This window comes from Eublepharis macularius, chromosome 9 (assembly GCF_028583425.1).
Source record: "Eublepharis macularius isolate TG4126 chromosome 9, MPM_Emac_v1.0, whole genome shotgun sequence".
NCBI classification, from domain to species: Eukaryota; Metazoa; Chordata; class Lepidosauria; order Squamata; family Eublepharidae; genus Eublepharis; species Eublepharis macularius.
Genome location: NC_072798.1, coordinates 59,099,941 through 59,121,411, shown reverse-complemented (window position 1 = coordinate 59,121,411; position 21,471 = coordinate 59,099,941). Strand labels below are relative to the sequence as shown.

Genomic DNA, 21,471 nt, shown 5'->3' with positions numbered 1-21,471 from the left:
CCCACCGCCCCGCAGGCTCAGGCGGTGGCGTGGCAGCAGAGGAGCCAGAGCCACTGCTGCCGCCGACAAGGTGGGTGGGGAGGGGGTGGGATGATGTTTAAAGGGCAGCGGCGGGGCCCTTTAAACTCAGCCCTGAAGCTTTCCAAAGCATTCCGAATGCTCACCTAGTGGTGAGCTCCCCTTCACTGGCAGTTTTCAAGAAGAGGCTGGATGAATATTTGTCAGGGATGCTTTATGCTCATCCTGCATTGGGCAGGGGGTTGGACTAGAAGGTCTGTGTGGCCCCTTCCAACTCTGTGATTTCTTTTCAAGAAACACTGTAATATATTTATAACAAATATATTTATAATAAATATATTATAGAAAAGAAACTTAGCTTCCTTTATTCAACAGCTGGTTGCTCTTTTTGTTACAACAGACTACACACTTATCCCTCTGGAATTAATATTTAACTATTAATTATTAATATTTAATTATTTAAATCGAATGTTATTATTGCTCTTCAAGAATGACTTCTGTACTCTCATGTAAGAGGGAACAGTCCAGCTTGGCTGCCTGTGTGTGACATCCTGTGAACTGCAACTCTTTATTCCTCCTAAAGTTTTGATCATATTTTTTTGAGGATGTTTGAAATAAAGGGTTTTACTCAAAAGATTAAAAAAGGAACTAAATCTGAAGCAATAACCCTAAGATTCTCTCTGCTATTAGAGATAATAAGAAGGGAGCTTTGACTCTTGAAGGCTTATGCCCTTAAAATCTTGTTGGTCTCTAAGGTGCCACTGAACTCAAATCCTACTGCTCTCTGTTAACAATATTTTAAAAGTCTCCAATTTATTTTCCATTGAAAAAGGAGAGAGTAATTTCCTATGAAATGAATAAAATGAAATGTATAAAATTAACTTAAGGCATTGGTTTTATCTCGAACATCTCACTTGATATGCAATTGAAGCTATATTATTGAATTCTTCTCTTATGTTGAATTCTAGTTTATTAAAAATTATTGCTGCGTAGTAGTAGTCAGTCCTTGGTTTCTCTAAAGGTGTCAAAATGTATTGTATGGTTAATATGGAGTCAGTTAAGCAAAGCATCATTGGTCAGTTAGCATGGATATAGTTTCTAGATACTTTTAAGTTCATTTCATCACATTATCTGAAGAGATCCTGAGTATCATATGATTCTATTAAAAATAGAAGGTTCTGGGAATAGCATTTACACTGGGCATTGTTTCTGCAAAGTGATTGTCCACAGACATAGTGACTTTTTTGTTTCCAGTTTAGGACTCCCCCCACTCCTTACCCAGAAACTAGTAGATATATGAACAATGTTTGAGCTCACTCTTGTTTGTGTGATGCTGAGGCAAGACTAGTTCATTGGCTTCTTTGGTAGTAACAAATCTTGGGTCTTAGAATGCCCAAAGAAAAAGCAGTATCTTTTGATTTTAAGTTGTTGGATTTAAAGTTTCTCAGCATCCTGTTGAAGTGGATGGAAGTTCCCCTGAGAACTAGAAAATACTGTGTCTGGTTTCCACTATATTCAGTTCCCAAATGGGAGTTCGCTGGTTGAGATTTCAAAAGCCACACATGAGATTTCAGGGTGCAAATCTTGTCGGTAGAAATTATGTGCCTAACTCTGGTTGGGTATGAAATTGCCATTGATACCGGGATTCACATGTGTAATCCTTGCAGTGTATCCTCCTGTCTTAAAGGCTGTTCGCCTTTTCTGGGTTATTTTTCAGTTTCTGGTACCTGTCTCATTTTTTTTTAGGCGGGGCCGAACGATGGAGGATTCAGCCATTTTTCAAGCCTCCATGAATGCTTTGTTTAGGAGGGAAGTTGCCTTCAGTAGAAGAGAGGAGGAGTGCAAAACTGGAGCTGGAGGTACCTTCAGTTGGTTGTCTATTGCCTCCTCTGCACTACAAGAAAACAATCACACTCTTTCCTGCTTGTAAAAGAGTCGTAATTTTCTGTCAGTTGAAAGCTGTGCGATGAGCTAAGTTTAAGGTACAGTGTACTAGCCTCACATTGTGAGCTCTTGCTTTGGACCACAAGTGGGTTTCAGCAACACATGATGAGTGAATTACTTTGCTCTGAGACTGTGCAGTTGGATCTGTAACTCCAGGTAGATTTGTACTTTTAAACATTTTGTGTAAAATAGATAGGATCTGCAGATGAAAGTGGGCACAGCTCACTACACAGTAATATCTCAGACAGAGAAGACTGAAAACTGGTTTAATGGTTGCCATGCTCAGCAGTGCATAGGTTAGGTGATCATGAGAAGATTCTTTTTTGTTCATCCTTTGAGTTGAGGAGAATTATTAAAATTAGTAAAGCTTCCTCGGAACACTGGGCTAAATATAAGCTCAGGGACATCGGCAATCAATTCATTGCCTGTTCATTTCTTTAGGATTTTGGTAACGTAGATATAAAGTACTATTAAATTTTAAGATACATTCCTTGCTTGCTGATGATGTTTCACATGTGTTCTAATGCTTCTTTCAGATACAGAAGTCCTGTTTAGATGTTCAGTATATATATGTGGTAGGGAATTAGGGTTGTACTGATTTATTTTGCCTAATGGTCATTCTCTAGTTTTAATGTTTGTGTGTAGAGGTTCCTATATAAAATTGTAAAATTTAGGTCCTAAGTAGTCAATATCCTATAAAATCAAGGTGTATAGAACATCCTGAAAGAACCTAGGCATGTTGGACTCTATCCATGTACAATGCAAACAATAGGTGGCGCAGTGCTTAAAAACATGATTGCCTGTCCCATACTGCAGTACTTCTAATCCGCCACATGCATGGGTTGAACACCTGCACTGCTGCTGGTCTCTACACCGTAAGCATGTCTGTTGGAAAAAATCCATGAAAGGAACTGCTGCTTGTTAATATTTGAGAAGGAAGTTCTTGTTCCAGACTAGTGAGCTAAGCATGTAGAGTTTTTAAACTTCCAGTCATTATACTGTATATTCTCTAAGGGAAATAAAAGAACCTACACGAGACCAGAAAACTTGTTTCAGGAGACTGGAAATAGTGTTCTGTTCATTACTTATCTGATTGTGACAAAATAATGGAAGAAGTTCTTTCTGACAAAATGCATAATAATTTAATTATTAAATTATTAAAATTAAATAATTTGAAAACACATAATTAAGCCAATTAGATTTGCACTGGCTTTACTTTAAAAGGCCCCTATCTTTCATATCCTTCCCAGGGTGAATCTCCACTTGATTTAGCAAAACAAAGAAAAAATGTTTGGATGATAAACCACTTGCAGGAGGCAAGGCAAGCTAAAGGATATGACAATCCATCATTTCTCCGAAAGCTGAGAGCTGATAAGGTAAGAAGAATAATTAAATTATGATTCCTGTAAAGTTTTTCCTGTTTCATATAAATTGTAGCCCTGCTCTAGTTCTGGTTTCCTCCTGGAATAAAGTGTCTCTATATATTAAAATTGAGTAGTTGTTTACTTTTAAAACAGGTATAAAATATCTCAGCTGCTTATTAAAATGTCTATTTTTATGCAGGAATTTCGTCAGAAGGTGATGCTGGGAACACCTTTCCTAGTTATTTGGCTGGTTGGGTTTATAGCAGACCTTGACATTGATTCTTGGCTCATTAAAGGACTGATGTATGGTGGTGTTTGGGCTATGGTCCAGTTTCTTTCCAAGTAAGTATTGAATTAAAGAGTTCTTCTGCAAGAGAAAGAAAAAGTGGTTATTACATAAAACATAGTCACATGTATAAAAATATCATTCTTAAAAAGAATCCATTGTTATCTTATTTCAGTCTTCCATTAGAAGACTAAAATACAGTATTTTGTACAATGGATTTGTACAGTATTTTATTTTGTACAGTATTTTGTACTATTTGTATTTCAGTACAAATAGAAAATTGCATGTATATGTGTATTAGATGGGGGGGTTAATACCCTTATATTCTGCTCTTTAGCTAGATAGTAGAAAGCATAGGGTTGAATCCTGTGTCCTGTTAATGGAAATCACATCTCTCCTGCAACCCCTTTTGAATGATTGGAAAGTCTGTGCCTAGGGATGGTGAAATGTGTGGATAAAAAACATGGAATTCAGGCAATTGCAATGAGGAGAGGGAAGTGGGCAAAATTACCTCTCTGTCTTATATGCTAGCAGAAACTCTTAGGGCTGGTTTCGTTCTTCCCCTACCTCCTTGCCACAGCCATATATTGCATGCCTTGTATCCATGTAGGTCCCCCACCCCTTACTTTTCAGCATTCATGGAAGGATGCTTTGGGAAGGGGAAGAGGAGGACAAACTGTTTCTGTCAGTGTCTTATGCTGGCAGTAACAACAACAACATTCAATTTATATATCGCCCTTCAGGACAACTTAACACCAGCTCAGAGTGGTTTACAAAGCATGTGATTATTATCCCTACAACAAACACCCTGTGAGGCGGGAGGGGCTGAGAGAGCTCCAAGAAGCTGTGACTGACCCAAGGTCACCCTGCTGGCTTAAAGTAGAGGAGTGGGGAATTCAACTTGGTTCTTCAGATTAGAGTCCTACTGCTCTTAACCACTACAATAAAATGGATCTAGTCCATTCTGCTCTAGATGGATGTAGCTCTCATCTTGTGTTCTATATAAAAATAAATTTTAATCTTACATAATTGCCAGTTGATGGATTATTCTGCCCTTAGATTAGTGAGTATTATTAATAATAAGATCTGCACTAATATACCACTCTTCTAGACAGATTAGTGCCCCACTCAGAGCAGTGAACAAAGTCAGTGTTATTATTATCCCCACAATACAAGGCTTACCCAAGGCTACCAACTGAGCTCATGACAGTAGTGGGATTCAGACCAGCAGAGTGCTGATTCGGAGCCCAACCACTTAATCACGGTGCTACAGTATCTCTCTTGAAATGTATCGGTGTAATGTTTCCGCCTCCATAATTCTGATGTGACTTTTAGTTTTGGAACTAAATCTTTATAAAATGATTAGCACAACTTCTGCAGAAATCAAAAATATTCTCTTCTATAATGTAACAACCTATTAAGAAACAAATGCTTCTAGAAAAGTAGCTTCTTGGACAGATTTTCATAGTATCTGATTAGTTAAACAACTGCAAGATTATATTCCTACAGTTTGAATAACAAATATAAAATGCATTCAGGACAAGGTAATTATTGCATAAGAAAAGGCTCTAGGGAGTGTCTTAATTTTATTTCTTTTCATTTTAAGAAATAGTGCACATGTCCAGTAAGTCTCTTACATTTTTTAAACATTGGAGTTGCTTGAGTAAATGTAAGAGATGTACATTTCTCCTGCTTATGTTATGAATTAGGCTTTCACGTTATTCTAACTCCGTTCAAATAACTATCATCTTGCACATTGCTGAGCATGCAGTTTAGGCTAATGTCTAACTGCTGTCAAAATGTGGCTTTAGGAAAACATTAGCCTGAGATTGTAGACTTTTGTAATATCGTTGACTTACAGAAACATGTAATACTATCCAACTGGAAGCATTAAAGCATTAGCAAGCTTGCATGGCCAGCCTAAGGGTTTTCCCACACACTCAACTTATCCTGATTTTCTTAGTAGTCGGTTTCCAAGTATTGGGATCAATTTGTATACAGTTCTTCCGCACGTCTGCCCTCGCTTTGTATTTTTGTAGTTGTAGAGTCAATTCATTATCTGCATGTGCCTTAAATAATCAGTATTTTTAAGTGATGATCGTCATCAGTGACATCACATCATCTCCCTTTTTATTATTTTTAGCATGCTTATAAAGTTATATCAAGGGCTGATTTTTTAAAAAAAGATTGAAATGAACACATGAGAAAGTCTTTGCATGGGGAAGCCTAAAAGAGAAGCAGCTCTACCATCCATAATTAAGCCCCCCTCCCCCACTGTGGTCCAAACCAGAGAGCCCTGCCTGGGCTGACCCAGAGCTAGGAGGCCAAGGCCAGCACTGGCAGGGCAACCTGACCTCTGTTGGGACAGAGCCAGGAACAGCAGCAGCTATGAGCTTTTCAAACCATGTTGCTTTTTCTGGTACCTGAAGTGCCCCCCAAACCCTCAGGGCATTTGCCATTTTTTAAAAAAACATTTTCATTTTTTTAAAAAGTAAGTCTCCAGCCTCTTCCCTTGTGGAGATATAAGGGAAAAGGCATATCTGTGCAGTGGAATGGGCTAGAGAGTTGCTTAATTTTTAAATGAAAGCCAGGAATTCAGAAAATCTGCTACATGGATTGTTACAATGGTAGGTCGATATAACACTATGAAAATGATGATTAATGAAAATGATAGGTGGGAGTGTGCCTGGCAAACAAAACCAAAAGAAACATTATGTGCGAGGAAAAATCAAATGAGAATCGGCTTCCAGAAAAAAGATTGGAGTAAAAAAGAACTGGGAAAAAACAAGAAAAACCAAAAAACGAATAATAATGTGTTTTGGCTATGGAGGTTTTTGAAACTATGTACAAAAAACTTTAATGAATGATCCATGACAGGAGATTTGAACAAAATCTGCAGCTGATTATGTGATACTACTTCTTTGTTGTTCCACAGATCTTTCTTTGATCACTCCATGCATAGTGCACTGCCTCTTGGAATCTACCTAGCAACAAAATTCTGGATGTATGTTACATGGTTTTTCTGGTTTTGGAATGATATCCTTTATATTGTGCTCAACTGTTGGTAATTTAAGTCATTTCATTTTACCTGCAAGTATGTAAAATTTAATGTTGAATTACAAATTCATAGGCTAAGATTAGAAGAGAGGGATCATGGCTCAGAGGAAGAGCATCAGCTTTTTGCATGCAGAAAGTCCCAGGCTCAATCCCTGTCATCTCTAGTTAAAAGGACCAGGAGGCAGGTGAGGGGAACACCTTTATCCTGAAACCCTGGAGAGGCGACAACACTGCCTTTCATAGACCAGTTGTTTAACTCATAGTAAGGCAACTGTATGTGTTCATAAGAGGATATAGTTAAGGAGAAGAAATTAAAATTAGGTTTCAGTGAGGAGGTAGATACCCAAGACAGAGACAAGGTAGTGTCAGGAAACTCACTTTGTTGGTTTCCTGTCAAAACAACTGTCAGAACAGTTAACTGGAATCTAGTTGATGGATGGCAGAGGTACTTAAGTTTAGGGCCTTTTCCCTTTATGGTCCTTTCCCCCCCACCCCTTTAAGATCTGAGAAGTGTTCTTTGAAGGCTGGAGCTATTTGATACCATTGCTCTCAGGCTGTTAAGGAAGAGCCTGTCTTTGGAGGTGTCAGGATAAAAAGGCCTTGGACTGCCCAGCCCTTGCATTCCAGCTGATTAGTGCAAGGCTTCTTGATTTTCCTTCCTCAGACCTGCAAGGCTTAGTAACTGCAGAACTAATCTTGTAGGCCTTTCTTCTGATTGGCTGACTTGTGGGCACCCTGCTAGCTGTGTGTCCTTTAAAAGATAGCCTTCTAGTTTAGTCTTTGTTCCTGTTTGGGTGCCATGGTTCCCCTAATGATCCATTTTGCCTTCTTGTTTGTTTTGCTGAAAGCCTTGTTTTTTGGAAGACCATTGCCTTAGCTGGTCTTTCTTTGGATCTTTGGACCTTTTGAATCCTTTTGGACTTGTTGTCTGGAAGCCTCCTGTTTTCCAGAAAGTAACATCTGGAAAATTAAAGTTAAGGGTTTTAGTATAAACTAGATTCGTTATTTAGTTTTTATTATATTGCTTGCTTGCTGCCCTGTTCTATATTTCTTGATATTTGGCTTGCACTCTTTAATAAATATTAGTAATTAAAATCTGAATGGAATTCACTGTGTTGGTGTTCCAGTCCAAATCCTGTTCTTTGGCCACTTTGCCACACGTTACAGCTCCTTGTGTCCATCTTGTTTTTGTTTTCCTATCATAATCCCTGATCGTAGAGCCAAACTACAAGTGACGTCTTACACAGGTTGGACACTAGTCGGCTTCCCTCAAGTTTTGATGGGAAATGTAGGCGCCCTGGTTTTACAGCTTGGCTCTCCATTACAGCTGCAAGACCAGGATGCCTACATTTCCCATCAAAACTTGAGGGAAGCCGACTAGTGTCCAACCTGTGTAAAACGTCACTTGTAGTTTGGCTCGCAGTTAGATTTTGTCCCAGTCTCCTGCTGCCTGGGCCCATGAAATGCTTCGCCTTTTCTCAGGCCAGGCTTTTTATTCCTTCTTGCTTGTAAGTCTGTGTGAGTTTTCTGTTCTGCCACAGTGACTTTCTAGCTGCATTGATTGTTAAATCACTGTTAGTAGTTTTTGCCTTCCAAGTTTATTGTTCCTGAACATTGTAGCAGATCAGAGCAAGAGTGCATGTTGCACGTGCCACAGGGAAATTGCCAAGAACAGCTTCCCCCTAAATATTACATCAATTTATTTTAATTGATTAATGTAACAAATCTTCATTATTAGCCGTAACCATACTAGTTCTGCTGACAGTCAAGTTGCGTACACAGAAAAAGAAATTACATGTCTGCTTTGTTTTTATAGAAAAATTGTGGTCAGGTCCTATTTCTTACATTTTTAGAAAATTATTTTCAGCAGGGCACAGTGCTGTCTTTATTCTCTGCAAGATGAGTAATATATCTGATGAAATGCATCCTTGGGGCTTCTATTTTAGAACTGCTTGTGGTACTATATTTTGATTAGAAATAAAGGACTTCCAGAAAGGTTAACAAAAACCTCTAGAGCTGACACTCTGGTCCTTACCTTGATTACACTGAAAACAATAATTGGAATTTATATGCTGCATTCCACTTGAGCCTTTTCAAGTTGGTTTGGTTACCTCTGTGTATTGGAGTCTGAAGTGATATTCCTCATGTTGGATAATTAAGAATTTCTAATGGATTAGATTGAGAGAACAAACATGAATGCAATATTCTCTTTGCTCTGTTAGACTAGTGTAGGCAATAGATAATGTGGTAGAAATATAAAGCTTAGGATAGCCAGACTATGGTTAGGAGATCAGAAGCCTACCATGGACATGTGTGCTCCCCCCCTTCTCTCCAGATTTCCCTTCTTTTCCATTGCTTTCTGTAATCATGGTTTTCTATGACCATGCCCTGTACATATTTTACAGTCTTTAATTAAATTACCTAAATTGCTTGCTATATACCATTTATAAATTGTATACATATAAGAAAGGTGGAATACACAGGGGGGAAGAGGAGCTCATAATCCCCTGGCACAGTCTCAGTTAGGAACATTACATATGTAGTATGTATCTCAGATAGAAGAATTGTATGAAAATAGCAAAAAATGAATAACTTGTACAGAGCAAGCAATTTGACTCGATAAAAGAAGTCATGTCCTCCAATTTGCGGGATTTGAGTAAGTCTGTTAATGAGAGGACGTTTTGGAGGTCTTTCATTCATAGGGTCACCATAGGTCGGAGGCGACTTGATGGCACATAACACACACAGCAAGCAATTTAGAGGACTTAATTAAAGATTATAACTATTTCCTGTGCAGTGAAATAGGTTAGTATTCCCCAATAGGGAATACTTTGGCTAAAATATTAGAATAGTTTTGATGAGATCAGCATTAAAATCAAGGAAAGACAATACATGATTCCTGAATTCAAAAAGAGGATATATATGTACAGAGTTGGTTTTCTTTTTTTCTGTGCTGCTATGCTCAGTGCTCAACAAGCATAGTGCTTTGCTCTTAACAATCTGCCTGTCAGTTGGGCTGTAGGAATGGTTGTAGTAAAAAAAAATGTAAAAAGTAAATCACCAGCTTTATAGTACTTTCCTATGTTCCTGCATCCTTTCTTTGAATCCTGGACCAGATCCTGAGGCATATCCCCACTGATTTTGTCCGTGACTGTCTGGATAATAAGTAACATATGAAATGGTAAAAACAAGAGCTATGTATGCAATATCTTTTCCTGCAGCTCACAAAAAAATCTTATCATCTCTTGACTGGAAATGATTTTGAATTTCTTCTAGAGATAGAGAGCAAGTATTTTACAAGTACAAGGTGTTTGCATTCCATGTGACAAAATGCTCATCTTATCCCATGACCACTAATTTGAAATGGAAATATTTACCTTTGGTGAGGGATTTTGTCAAAAGCTTTTTGATTTCTAGATTAATTTTGTGTGTTGGGTCACCTGTATCCAAATGATTAGCATTCTTGAAGACCTCCGAAAGGTGAGCAGTATTTTTCTTTGCAGAAGCTATGCTGATTATTATCAATAAGGTAGATTTTTCATTATTTCTGTCTTTTAATAACAGTTTCCTTGATGTACCTGGCCTAAGAGGTCTTTGATTTATTTGGTCCTACTGGGGTAGTATCCTGCCACCTTTCCAGCCATCTACAGGTCCCTTAAAAAAAAAACCTTTGTATTTGCTACTTTTCAGTCTCCTGGAATGAGACATTGCATAATTTTGTTAGATCATCAGCAGTTTCATGTTAGTAAGAGCCTTTGGTTGTACACTGTCATATATACTTGCACATAATGTCACTTGTACATTAAAGGCATGCTGACAGGTTAAAGTTGTCAGATTATTGCTGCTTCAATCATTTCATGTTGATGATCAGTAAAAGCCGTATTTTTTTAAGAGCACATACTTTGCAACTGAGAGTCACCAGGGCAAAAAAAAAGTCCATATAGGAACAACAGAGGATCTAGTAGACATCATGGATATTCAATACCCATTTTTTAAAAGTATCACTGTTCAAAATAAGAATTCAGAGCATAAAACTTTTGCAGTCTAAGAATAAAAAGTAATGGTTTCTAAAACAACTTTAAAAATTGGAATGATGTAGACTTCCATGGAATTTTTACAATTGACTCTTTTTTTTCCATTCGATTTTTAAATTATAGAAATGGCTAATGCAAGAAATGGTCATTTTAAACTTAAACATTATTATGAACAAATGTGGTTGTTCAGTTGAAGTGATCTATGTGGGCCACGTTTTTTTTATAAAGTTAGGATGACCAGATGTGGTCTTAAAATACACATGAATGTCCTCTGATAATCATTTTTGTGTTGAGAAATGATGTAGTCAGACTTTCCTTCTGAGGATCTTGTCTCTTCCATATTACAAAATGGTTGGATTTAAGAGCATGAAAACATGCCTATTTTTTTTAGATGTGTTGCCTGTGGTAATGTGATATTCTGAATACACTTGATTGAGACTACCCCAAGCACCATCTCCAGACAAGAGTCCCAAAGCCAATTCTCTGTCTTCTCTTTCCAATTCACCAATCGTTTAGCTACAAAGATCAGAGAATTCACATTTAAAGGGTTGTGGGGTCAGATCCAGGCTATCTGCATTTCTTACAGATTCACATTCCCATCCAATATGCATTTCAACATACATAGGATTTAGGTTGATCCAGTAGGTGATACATATTTGAAACTGCTTTCATACATGAATCTCCTTGATTGGAATGGGCAAGAACGCAAGAAGGATGGTAGTAGATGATAAAATAAAGAAGGAAAAGCCCTTTTTAGCCTGGTTTTCTTTGTGTGGAATGGAACAAAAAGTAGGAGAAAATATACAATCCATAAAAATTATTCTGGGTCTGCATGTATTAAACATAATGAATAAGTTTGCAATCATATCTGAAGGCAGTATTTTGAAATAGGATAAATTTCATTTAAATTAGGTAAACATTTGTTTGTAAAACTGGGATCCACTGAAGATGGTGAAACTTTTGCTGTGCCCCAGAACATGCTCAGTGGTTTTACTTTGACAAAACAAGCAGGAGGGGAGACACACATTGCAAGCCTAAGTAGTTACTCCAGTCTAAGATCTTTGATTTCAGTGGGCTTAGACTAGGGTAATTCTGCTTGTGATTTCTCTGACAGTTATTTAAGTGACTAATTGGATATGACAGAGATGTGGAGGAAGGGGGAATCCCTAAATCGGGATAGAATAGTCTAAATACATGTGTAGTTGAAAGAACAGGGCGTGGCAGCAGAAGAATTAGCATTAGTTTGCCCTTATAGGATTCTGGTGGGAGTCTCAAGCTTCTGTGACTTCCTGAGAATTGGACCTTCTCCCTCTGAGGCGGAGGACATCTTGGGTGTTTCCCACCATCCAATCGGGGAGGCAGGAAGTTAAACTTTCTTCCTCTTCCTTTGGTGTATGTGGGACCACCCTCTCTCCTCAGTTCTTTTCCTGCCTCAGGGGAGAGCAGTACTCATTAGAATAGCTTAGCTACCCTGATTGTTATTTCTCTTGTATCTCTTCAGTCCTAGTACGCTTTTTTCCTTTGTCTGTCCTCTACTGTCCCTCTCTAGTCTTTCTGTATATATATATATATATTTAAAAAAAAAATAGAGAGAAAGAGAGGAAAAATTATCTTCTGAACTTGAAGAGGAATGGAGGGACAGACGTGTGGGTCATCCGACTCCGAAGACTCGTTTCTAGAAAGGGCTGAGGGCTGTTCCCCGGAGACCGTCCTTCCGACGGCGGGAACACGCCCGGCCGGGTCCGACTCGCCTCAGAGGCTTGCTCGGCCCCCCGGCAGAAGAGTGCACGCAGGGGAAAAACAGCCCGCCAAAAAACGGCCCCGTCTGTCGCAGACGGTGCCGGGCGCAGCCGCACAGCAACATCAAGACGCAACAACTAGTGCGGCTGCGAGGAGCCCTGTCTCGGCGGGAACAGCCGCAGCGGCCGTTTTCCCCGCCAAATCGCACCGCCGCGGTTACCAACCTCCCGGCTGGAGAGACGCGGCCTTCTACACCTTTCCTGATACAGGGCTCCACTTCTGGCACTCAGGAGGAATACGTAAGTGACTCTCCTCCTAATCTACCCCCTGATATGCTGGCGGCAATCAGATGGTCCCTAAGAAAAGAGCTTTGGTCCATCTGCCAAACCGGGGGCCCAGATCCCTCCCCTACCATGCCTGCCACGGTCCCAGGCACTTCCCAGGGACAGGACAACAGACCCACAGCCTGGCCCACTAAGGCAGCCAAGAAACAGCAGGGTAAAACACCCAGATGGGTAGAGGGGGACTCCTCAGTCGATGAGGACTCTGACGAGGGGGATTTTCTCTCAGAGGAGGAACAAGAGCCAGCCTCACTGTCCTCCGATCCATCTCCTAGGCTGTTCCAAATGGATGACTACAATTACTTATTGTCCAAGACGCTGTCAGCACTGGATCTGAACGAGTCAGAAAAGAGGGAGGAGGAAGAAACTGCCACACGGGGGGCCAAGTCAAGGCCAAAGGGGAATAGGGAATTTTTCCCCAGGACTGATAACAATCCCAGGGTGTTCCCCTTCCCAGACTTCTTTGAACGGCAACTTAAAGCCGAATGGTCACTGCCAGCGGCCACCAAGCAGGTCCCCAATATCATGAAAAAGCTATATGCAATGCCTAATTTTGCTGATGAGCTCTTGCAGGTGCCGATCATAGATGCACCAGTGGCAGCACTCCAGTCTCAAGGCCTCCTTGCAGAGGATGGACAAGGCATGATTAAAGATGGTCTCGACAAGAAAGGCGAGGCGGTCTTAAAGCGAGCACACGAGGCCATGGCCACGTCCATAAAGGCCTCTGCCATAGCCTCCGTGGTATCTAGGGCAGCTGTCGTGTGGACCAGAAGGCTGATTCAGCTGCTACCTCAGAGCAACAGTAGGCTATTGGAAGGAGCCAACAGAATACTCAAAGCCTGCACGTTCACGGCTGACGCTACATTGGATTCACTATCCATGACTTCTAGAGCTATGGCATCTTCCGCCGCGGCAAGGCGCATGTTGTGGCTGCAGGTTTGGCAGGCTGACCTTCAAGCCAAACTGATCCTGATGTCCTATCCCTTCCAGGGCGGCAAACTCTTTGGGGAACAGCTAGAGAAGATCCTAGTTGAGACTAAAGACAAAAAGAAGTCACTTCCAAAATCCCTCAAAAGGCCAGAGAGAAGGTTCCTCGGCTATCAACCTTTCAGATCTCACCACACATTACCCAGAAGCAGACAGGATCATAGGCGCAACTGGGCACCTCCTCGAACTCAAGCACGCAGAGGCTCTTTTCATCCAAAATTCACCAAACAGCAGGGATTCCGTGGTGGCAGGCAGGACGCCGAGGACAAAGGGCAGAGGCCCTGACTGGCAAGACGCTCCAGTGGGGGGAAGACTGCTCAGGTTCCAGCAAACCTGGGCAGAGTCCAAGGCGGATGCCTGGGCATTAGAGATTGTCTCCAAAGGCTACGCGATAGAATTCGCTACCTTCCCTCCGGAGCGATTCCTCATATCGCCATTCAAGAAAGACCCTCACAAGAGGAACATCACAGTTCAGGCCATACAACATCTACTGAAGATAGCAGCTGTCGAACCTGTCCCCGAGAAGGAAAGGGGGCAGGGATTTTATTCAATCTTCTTTACAGTACCCAAAAGAAACGGCGACTGGAGGTCCATCCTGGACCTCAAGTACGTGAACAAGTTTATCAAGTTAAAGAGGTTCCGCATGGAAACACTTCGATCCATCGCAGAAGCATTGCAACAAGACGAATTTCTAACGTCAATAGACCTGACGGAGGCGTACCTACACGTGCCTATCGCTCCGGCTCACCGAAGATTTCTAAGGTTCTGTGTAAAAGACATTCACCTCCAGTTCAGAGCGATGCCCTTTGGGCTGGCAACGGCTCCAAGGGTATTTACCAAACTACTAGTGATACCCATAGTCTGGCTCAGGGAGAGGGGATACCAACTGCATCCCTACCTGGACGACATTCTTATAAGGTCTCCTTCACTGGAAGCCTCAATCAAGCAAACAACATTTGTCATTCGGGTCCTGGAGAAGCATGGCTTCCTAATCAACAAATCAAAGTGCTCTCTACAGCCCTCACAATGACTAGAACGCCTGGGGCTCATACTCGACACCAAGAAGGGCTCCTTGTTCCTCCCAAAGGAGAAGAGGAAGAAGCTCATCCGGTTAGCTTTAGATGTAATCAGGCAACCATCATCATCGCTTATGGACCTATCCAAATTTATGGGTCTACTGGTAGCCCACTCAGAAGCCATTTACTGGGGTCGTTACCATCTCCGGCCCCTACAATCAGCACTTCGACCTTTCCAACTGCAAATAGCACACAAAGTCAACCGCAAGATTCAGCTCCCTCTACCGGTCAGGGAAAGCATGCGATGGTGGACCATAGAGAGCAACCTACGCCAAGGCAAGAGTTTCCTGTCCCATCGTCTGGTACAGATTTTCACAGACGCCAGCCTGCTCGGTTGGGGAGCGACCCTGGAGGGCCATCCAGCCCAGGGGGAATGGACCGACGTAGAAAGAAAACTGCCAATCAACGTGCTGGAAATGAGGGCGATCCTCCTAGCCCTGAAATTCTTCAGAAACCGGATAGCCCACAACCACGTTCTGATACGAACGGACAACATTTCAGCGAAGGCATACATCAACAAACAAGGGGGAACCAAGTCTTCACGTCTGCAACGGGAAGCCAACAAGATCATCGGCTGGGCAGAAATCAACCTACAGTCTGTACAGGCAGAACACATCAGAGGAGTTCTCAACGTCCAAGCAGACTGGTTGAGCAGACAAGCTCTTCATCCGGAGGAGTGGGCCCTGAAGAGAGAGGTCTTCCTACAGGTAGCAGAACATTTCGGACAACCGGAGGCGGACCTGTTCGCCTCCCATCTAAACAATCAACTACCGAGATTCCTTTCCCGGTATTACCATCCTCGAGCAGAGGGGACGGACGCACTCCACTCTCAGTGGCCAGCAGGGCTCCTGTACGCCTTTCCTCCACTTCCAACAATTCCAAAGCTCCTGAGGAAGCTGAGGGAACAGCGAGCGACATTAGTTCTGATCGCACCCTGGTGGCCAAGAAGACCATGGTTTGCCACTCTACAACGCATGTCCGTAGCACCTCCTCTCAAACTTCCGATTCAACCGGATTTGCTACAACAGGGACCCATATGGCACCCCAGGCCGGCGTGGTGGTCCCTGACCGGATGGAAATTGAACGGAGACGCTTCCTGTTAGAGGGCTACCCAGCAGAGATAATAACTACTCTACTGGCATCCAGAAAGAGATCCACTATCAGGATCTATAACTCGACATGGAAAGCCTTCACTCACTGGTGCAGGCGTAAGAAAATTGACCCTATTCTACCATCCAAAACTACTGTTTTGGGTTTTCTACAGGAAGGGCTGGACAGGGGACTACGTCCTGCTACGCTGAAGAAGCAGGTTGCTGCTATAGGCACGGTCCTACCGGTGCTGGAAGGAATTCCACTATCCTCACATCCTCATGTTCACAGATTCCTCAGAGGAGCTACCCTGCTGAACCCGCCAACTGTACACAGGTTTCCGACATGGCGGCTGAACGTGGTGTTGTCGGCGCTCACGAGGCCTCCATTTGAACCCGTTAGAGATATTCAGCTACGATGGCTGAAATTGAAGACCATATTCCTCGTGGCCATCACCTCGGCGCGCCGTATCTCGGAGATGAGTGCCCTATCAATTCGTCCAGAATTGTGCATCTTTCACAAGGACAAGGTGGTTCTTCGAACAGATCCAACCTTCCTTCCCAAGGCATATTCAAAATTCCACAGGTCTCAGGAGATCAATCTCCCATCCTTCTGTCCGAATCCCACTCATGCCAAGGAGAGGGAATGGCATAACCTCGACGTGAGACGGGTCCTCAAGACGTACATAATCAGGACTGAATCGATACGCCTATCGGATTCACTCTTCGTTAACATCTCACGCCCTAAGTTGGGCCACCGAATGTCGTCTGCTGCAATTGCTTATAGTATAAAGTCCTGCATTCAAGAGGCATATAAAGCCATGAAAAGGGAAGTCCCGACGGGGATCACGGCACATTCTGCAAGGAGCGCGGCCACTAACGCGGCCCTCAGAAAAAATACTTCAATAGAGGACATCTGTAAAGCTGCCACGTGGTCTTCGTCCTCTACCTTTATCAAACATTATCACCTACACACATATGCCTCGGCCGATGCAGCTTTCGGCCATACGGTACTTCAACACGTAATTGAGGACGAAGGATCCATCCCACCCAGGATATAGAGAACTGCTTTGGGAGCACCCAAGATGTCCTCCGCCTCAGAGGGAGAACGGCCCCTTGGATACTCACCGAGAAGGGTCCTTCTCCTCTGAGGACAGGAGGACATCTTGCCCTCCCAGGATCCTCGTCCGTCCTGTGCCAATACTGTGTTACGTGCTATATATATATGTGTGCCTCTACTGTTCAGCGGTGCGAACTGCTGTTGTGTTCTTCTTGCTTTACTAATTTCGACCGTTGTCGTTAGCAGTTGGTGTTCTCGTGTTTGTTTGTTAACTGTGTCCTTTTTCATCACCCTAAGAGTGACAGTTTTGTTCCGATAGCTTAGGGATAGAGAGAAGGTATACTGCTGAGGGGATTCACCCGAACTGAGGAGAGAGGGTGGTCCCACATACACCAAAGGAAGAGGAAGAAAGTTTAACTTCCTGCCTCCCCGATTGGATGGTGGGAAACACCCAAGATGTCCTCCTGTCCTCAGAGGAGAAGGACCCTTCTCGGTGAGTATCCAAGGGGCCGTTTTCCTAAGAATTGCGCCTATTTGTTTTCTACTATGTCTGCCAACCATAGGTTTGAGAACACATCTGGAAGAGGAGCTTTCTCTAAATTTCAGGCATATAAAACTTGCTTGGAAGAATTCAGCATTTGTCAAAAACCTCCACTGCAACTTTCCATCTGATCTGCCCTCAAAAGAGAGAGAGAAGAGGGTTTTTTTTTATCATTTCTAGTCATTTTATTTGCCTGTGATTGTTTCAGTGTAAGCAAGTGACTTAGACGTGCCCTTTTCTTTTCACAGGGATAAATACATATATATCATTGTCTTATCTAGAAGGCTAAAAATAGGGAGATGGAAACAGGACAAAACCCATGGAATCTTCTCTTTGTTTGTTTGGCTTGCCTGTCTGCAGATTTCAGCCATAGGAGCACATAGTCCAAGTTGTAACTAAGCAGCAGATTTTGGAAACAATGTAGTGCAGAAGACAATTAAAATAAACAATATATACTAGAAGATATATGCTATCTTCTTTTAGAAATCTAGACATGGGTTAGCACTTGGGAGTGAGTCATGGCATGTTTTTTAAAAATGTGTTTTTTCAGACTCGGACATCTCTATGTTAGGACATTTAAAAACTTAAAGTGGTCAAGACGAGTGGTATGCTTGCACCTAAACCTGGTGGAGTACTATAGAAGTTAACGTTTCAGCTATTTATTTTATTTATGTCATTTATAGCCTGCCTTTCTCACTGAGACTTGAGGTGGATTACACAGTATGAGATTAATGTAATCAGTATCAAGTACATTTCAATACTTATATCACACACACACATATTACACACACACGTATGTATGTATATGTATGTTTAAGATCTTGTACGCCAAGTTTTGGTTTTCAAACCTTCTAGCTTCATGGAACTTATTCCTGATCAGCTGGAAAATGCTTGCACATCTGCTCCAGAATTTCTGTTAATTTAACATATTTGTATCCACTCCCATTTAAAATAGGGCTTTGGTTAAGCAGATTTAGGTGGCAGAAAACCTGTTGGCAGATTTCGGTGGCAGAAAACCTGTTGGTATTTTTGTAAGTTTTTAGTACTAGAAGCAAAAACATGCCAGTGAAACCATTGCAGCTGCAGTTTATAGGAAGTAGTTAAATCTGTCAAAATATAACTAGCTTTTACTTTAAATTTACCTAAGCACAATAAATTACACTCCAGGTATTGAATGAGAAAGGATGAGAGGATATGGGGTAGCTAGGAGGAGGGAAAGAACAAGTGAACCCCCCACAAGTCCTTCTCATATCCTCACTGCCAGGGTGAGGGAAAGAAGGAAAGCTGAAGGCGGGGGTAGATAAAAAGTAGGTTGGCTGGGGTGTAAGAAGAAGCAAAAAAGGGGATTTGAGTCCAGTGGCACCTTAGAAACCAACAAGATTTTCAGGGTATAAGCTTTCATGAGGCAGAGTTCTGTTCTTCAGAAAAGAAAAGCAGAAATGCTGTGGGGGCTTTTAGGGAAGGAAAAGAGGAAATAGTGGGGAAGGAGAAAATGAGATGTCCTCCTAAGTCCTTGTAGGTCCCCCACTTTTCATCATATCTAATTCTCAATGTGGCTTCATCTGTGGATTCTTAAATCCAGAGACTGGACCCATGAACAGACAGGACAGGTCTTTCTACAAACCTGAGAAAAGTTTCAGGTTTGCAGAAAAATATTAAATCTTTTTTTTAAAGGTGGGGGGCTAAATGCCCTCCAAATAATAGAAGCAGCACCTGTTACCTTTAAGAAAAGAGATCATGTTGAAGGTTGGTATGCAAGCACAACAGTATTACCAGTGTTCAAACTTTGGGTTCTGTCAGTAAAAGGCAGGGAGGAGGACCTTTTCAGGGCTATTTTGACCTTCCAGTTTACCTCTGTTCCTCTCCCTCCTGCCCTGGATGGAAGGCTCATTGGGGCCAGACACAACAGCAACCACCAGGCAACCTGCTACCATGCAATTTGTGTGACTCACCCAGGTGTGACAGTAGCTACAACTTGATGACATACAGCTCACCTAGACCCAGAGGCAACCTCCTCACAACTTGGCCAGGCATGATGGTGGCCACCACACAACTCCATGAGCAACTTGCTACTATACGACTTCTGCAACTTGGCTAGACTTTTCACAGAGATAGATTGCCAAGGAAGGAAAGGAGGGAGAGCTGAAAGCCAATTTCGTGTAGTGGTTAGAGTCCCAGATTAGGAACTTGAAGGACCAGATTTGAATCTCTACTCTGTTGTGGAAGTGGCTGGGTGACTTTAGATCAATCACTTCTCAATCTAATCTACTTCACTGGGTTATTTTGAGAATAAAATAGAGGAAAGGAGAATGATGCGAGCTTCTTTGGAATCCCGGTTGTGGAGAAAAGTGGGGTACATAATATATGTACATAAATATAGCTGAAGATGGGGAGCAGATAAAACATAGCGTGATGGGAAGGAGAGAAGGAAGTAGAGAAAAGTGAGGATATGGGAGTGGCCAGGAGGAGGAACAGAGGAGGATATGGAGGAAAATGAGATGCCTTTTGCAAGTACTTGCAGGTTCCCCACTTGTGAAAATTTATTTTGTTGTTCCGAAGTTTTCAACTTTCTGGCTCATATGATTGACTAATGCAAGGGAAGATAGATCATGGAAGCACAGTATGTCTCAGAGATGCTTGCCCACTGTCACTGATCCTCTAGTGGAATAGCCCCTGAAAAAAAATTCTAAGGAACCCCAGACAGATACCTGAAATACAGTTGGAAATCCACTGTTATTCTTACCACCAACTCTGGGGGCCCCACTATGGTTCCTTGCCTGAGTAATAGAGATGGAATAGAACAAATGTGACCTGAGCACCTCTTTTTCTCTGTATCTTTCCTTGATACAGTTCTTGTTCTTTTAGGTAATTATACTTTGAAAACAAATTTTGTATGGAAAGGTAGATGCTTTACTGCATACAGATTATAGTACATTAGAAGTATAGTACATTAGAAGAGTATAGTACATTAGAAGTTTTAGATAATTAGCATATTTATTCCTATACATTCTTTACTAGATAAAGAGATTAATTCAGTTAATCTGTTTTAATGGAAATGAATCTTAATTTTTTTTCAAGAAATCATTTTGTTTCTGTCAATTCACTTATATGGCTAAAATTATCCTCTCCTGGCTTCACCGTAGTTTCAATCCCCTGGAGACATAAACAGTGAAAAAATATTAATGTTTAGACATTTGGAAAGTTGCTGTTAGAAAATATTGTAAAGAATTATTAAATTTAGACCTTTGAAAATAAATCAAAAGGAGATAATAGACACAAGAAAGTTAGCCAATGATTTTTTTAAATAATTCTGTCTTGTAACATTTAGTATAGACTCTGTGAAATATATCAAGTACAATATAAAAGTGTACTGAAAAGGCCTTCTGTGTTTATTTCAGAGCATTATTAAGAATAGGAATGGAATTTTTGAAAATGTTCTCATGCTTTAAATTCCTTAATGTTAAATACATCTAAATTTCTTGTTCATCCACCTTCCATTCCTTGCCAATAGCGTTGCACTTTTCTATAATTTTGGAAAATCCTGGAAATCAGATCCAGGAATAATTAAAGCCAGCGAAGAACAAAAGAAAAAGGTAAGGAAAACCTACAATATTTTTACTACAAAATTATTTGGGATATTTTTGAAGTATAAGATTTTTCTGTTGACGTATAAGATTAATTTTTAAGTAATTACAATCTTCATGTTTAAAATATTGTACGGTAAAATAACCAATTAAGAACAGTATGAAATATTTTGTTTGTTTATTTATAGTCCGCTTTTCTCACTGAGATCCAAGGCATATTACACAGTGCAAGTGAAATACAATATAATTAACAACTAGGACATTCATTGAGTAAAGTACAATTCTGAACCACAGTTAGGACATTCAGTGAACAGACACAATAGTGTATGGTTGCAGAAGATTTGAAAAGAA

The 21,471-nt window shown here is 41.3% G+C and overlaps 1 protein-coding gene across 1 annotated transcript in view; it reads left to right on the top strand.

Annotated features, from left to right (window-relative positions):
• ZDHHC17 (zinc finger DHHC-type palmitoyltransferase 17) overlaps positions 1-21,471 on the top strand; it is a 91,705-nt gene that overhangs the window by 46,898 nt on the left and 23,336 nt on the right. The window contains exons 8-11 of the mRNA XM_054988684.1: positions 3,213-3,338; positions 3,526-3,668; positions 6,548-6,650; positions 21,007-21,129. Coding sequence (XP_054844659.1) covers positions 3,213-3,338; positions 3,526-3,668; positions 6,548-6,650; positions 21,007-21,129 — 495 coding nt within the window. The remainder of the gene's footprint in view (positions 1-3,212; positions 3,339-3,525; positions 3,669-6,547; positions 6,651-21,006; positions 21,130-21,471) is intronic.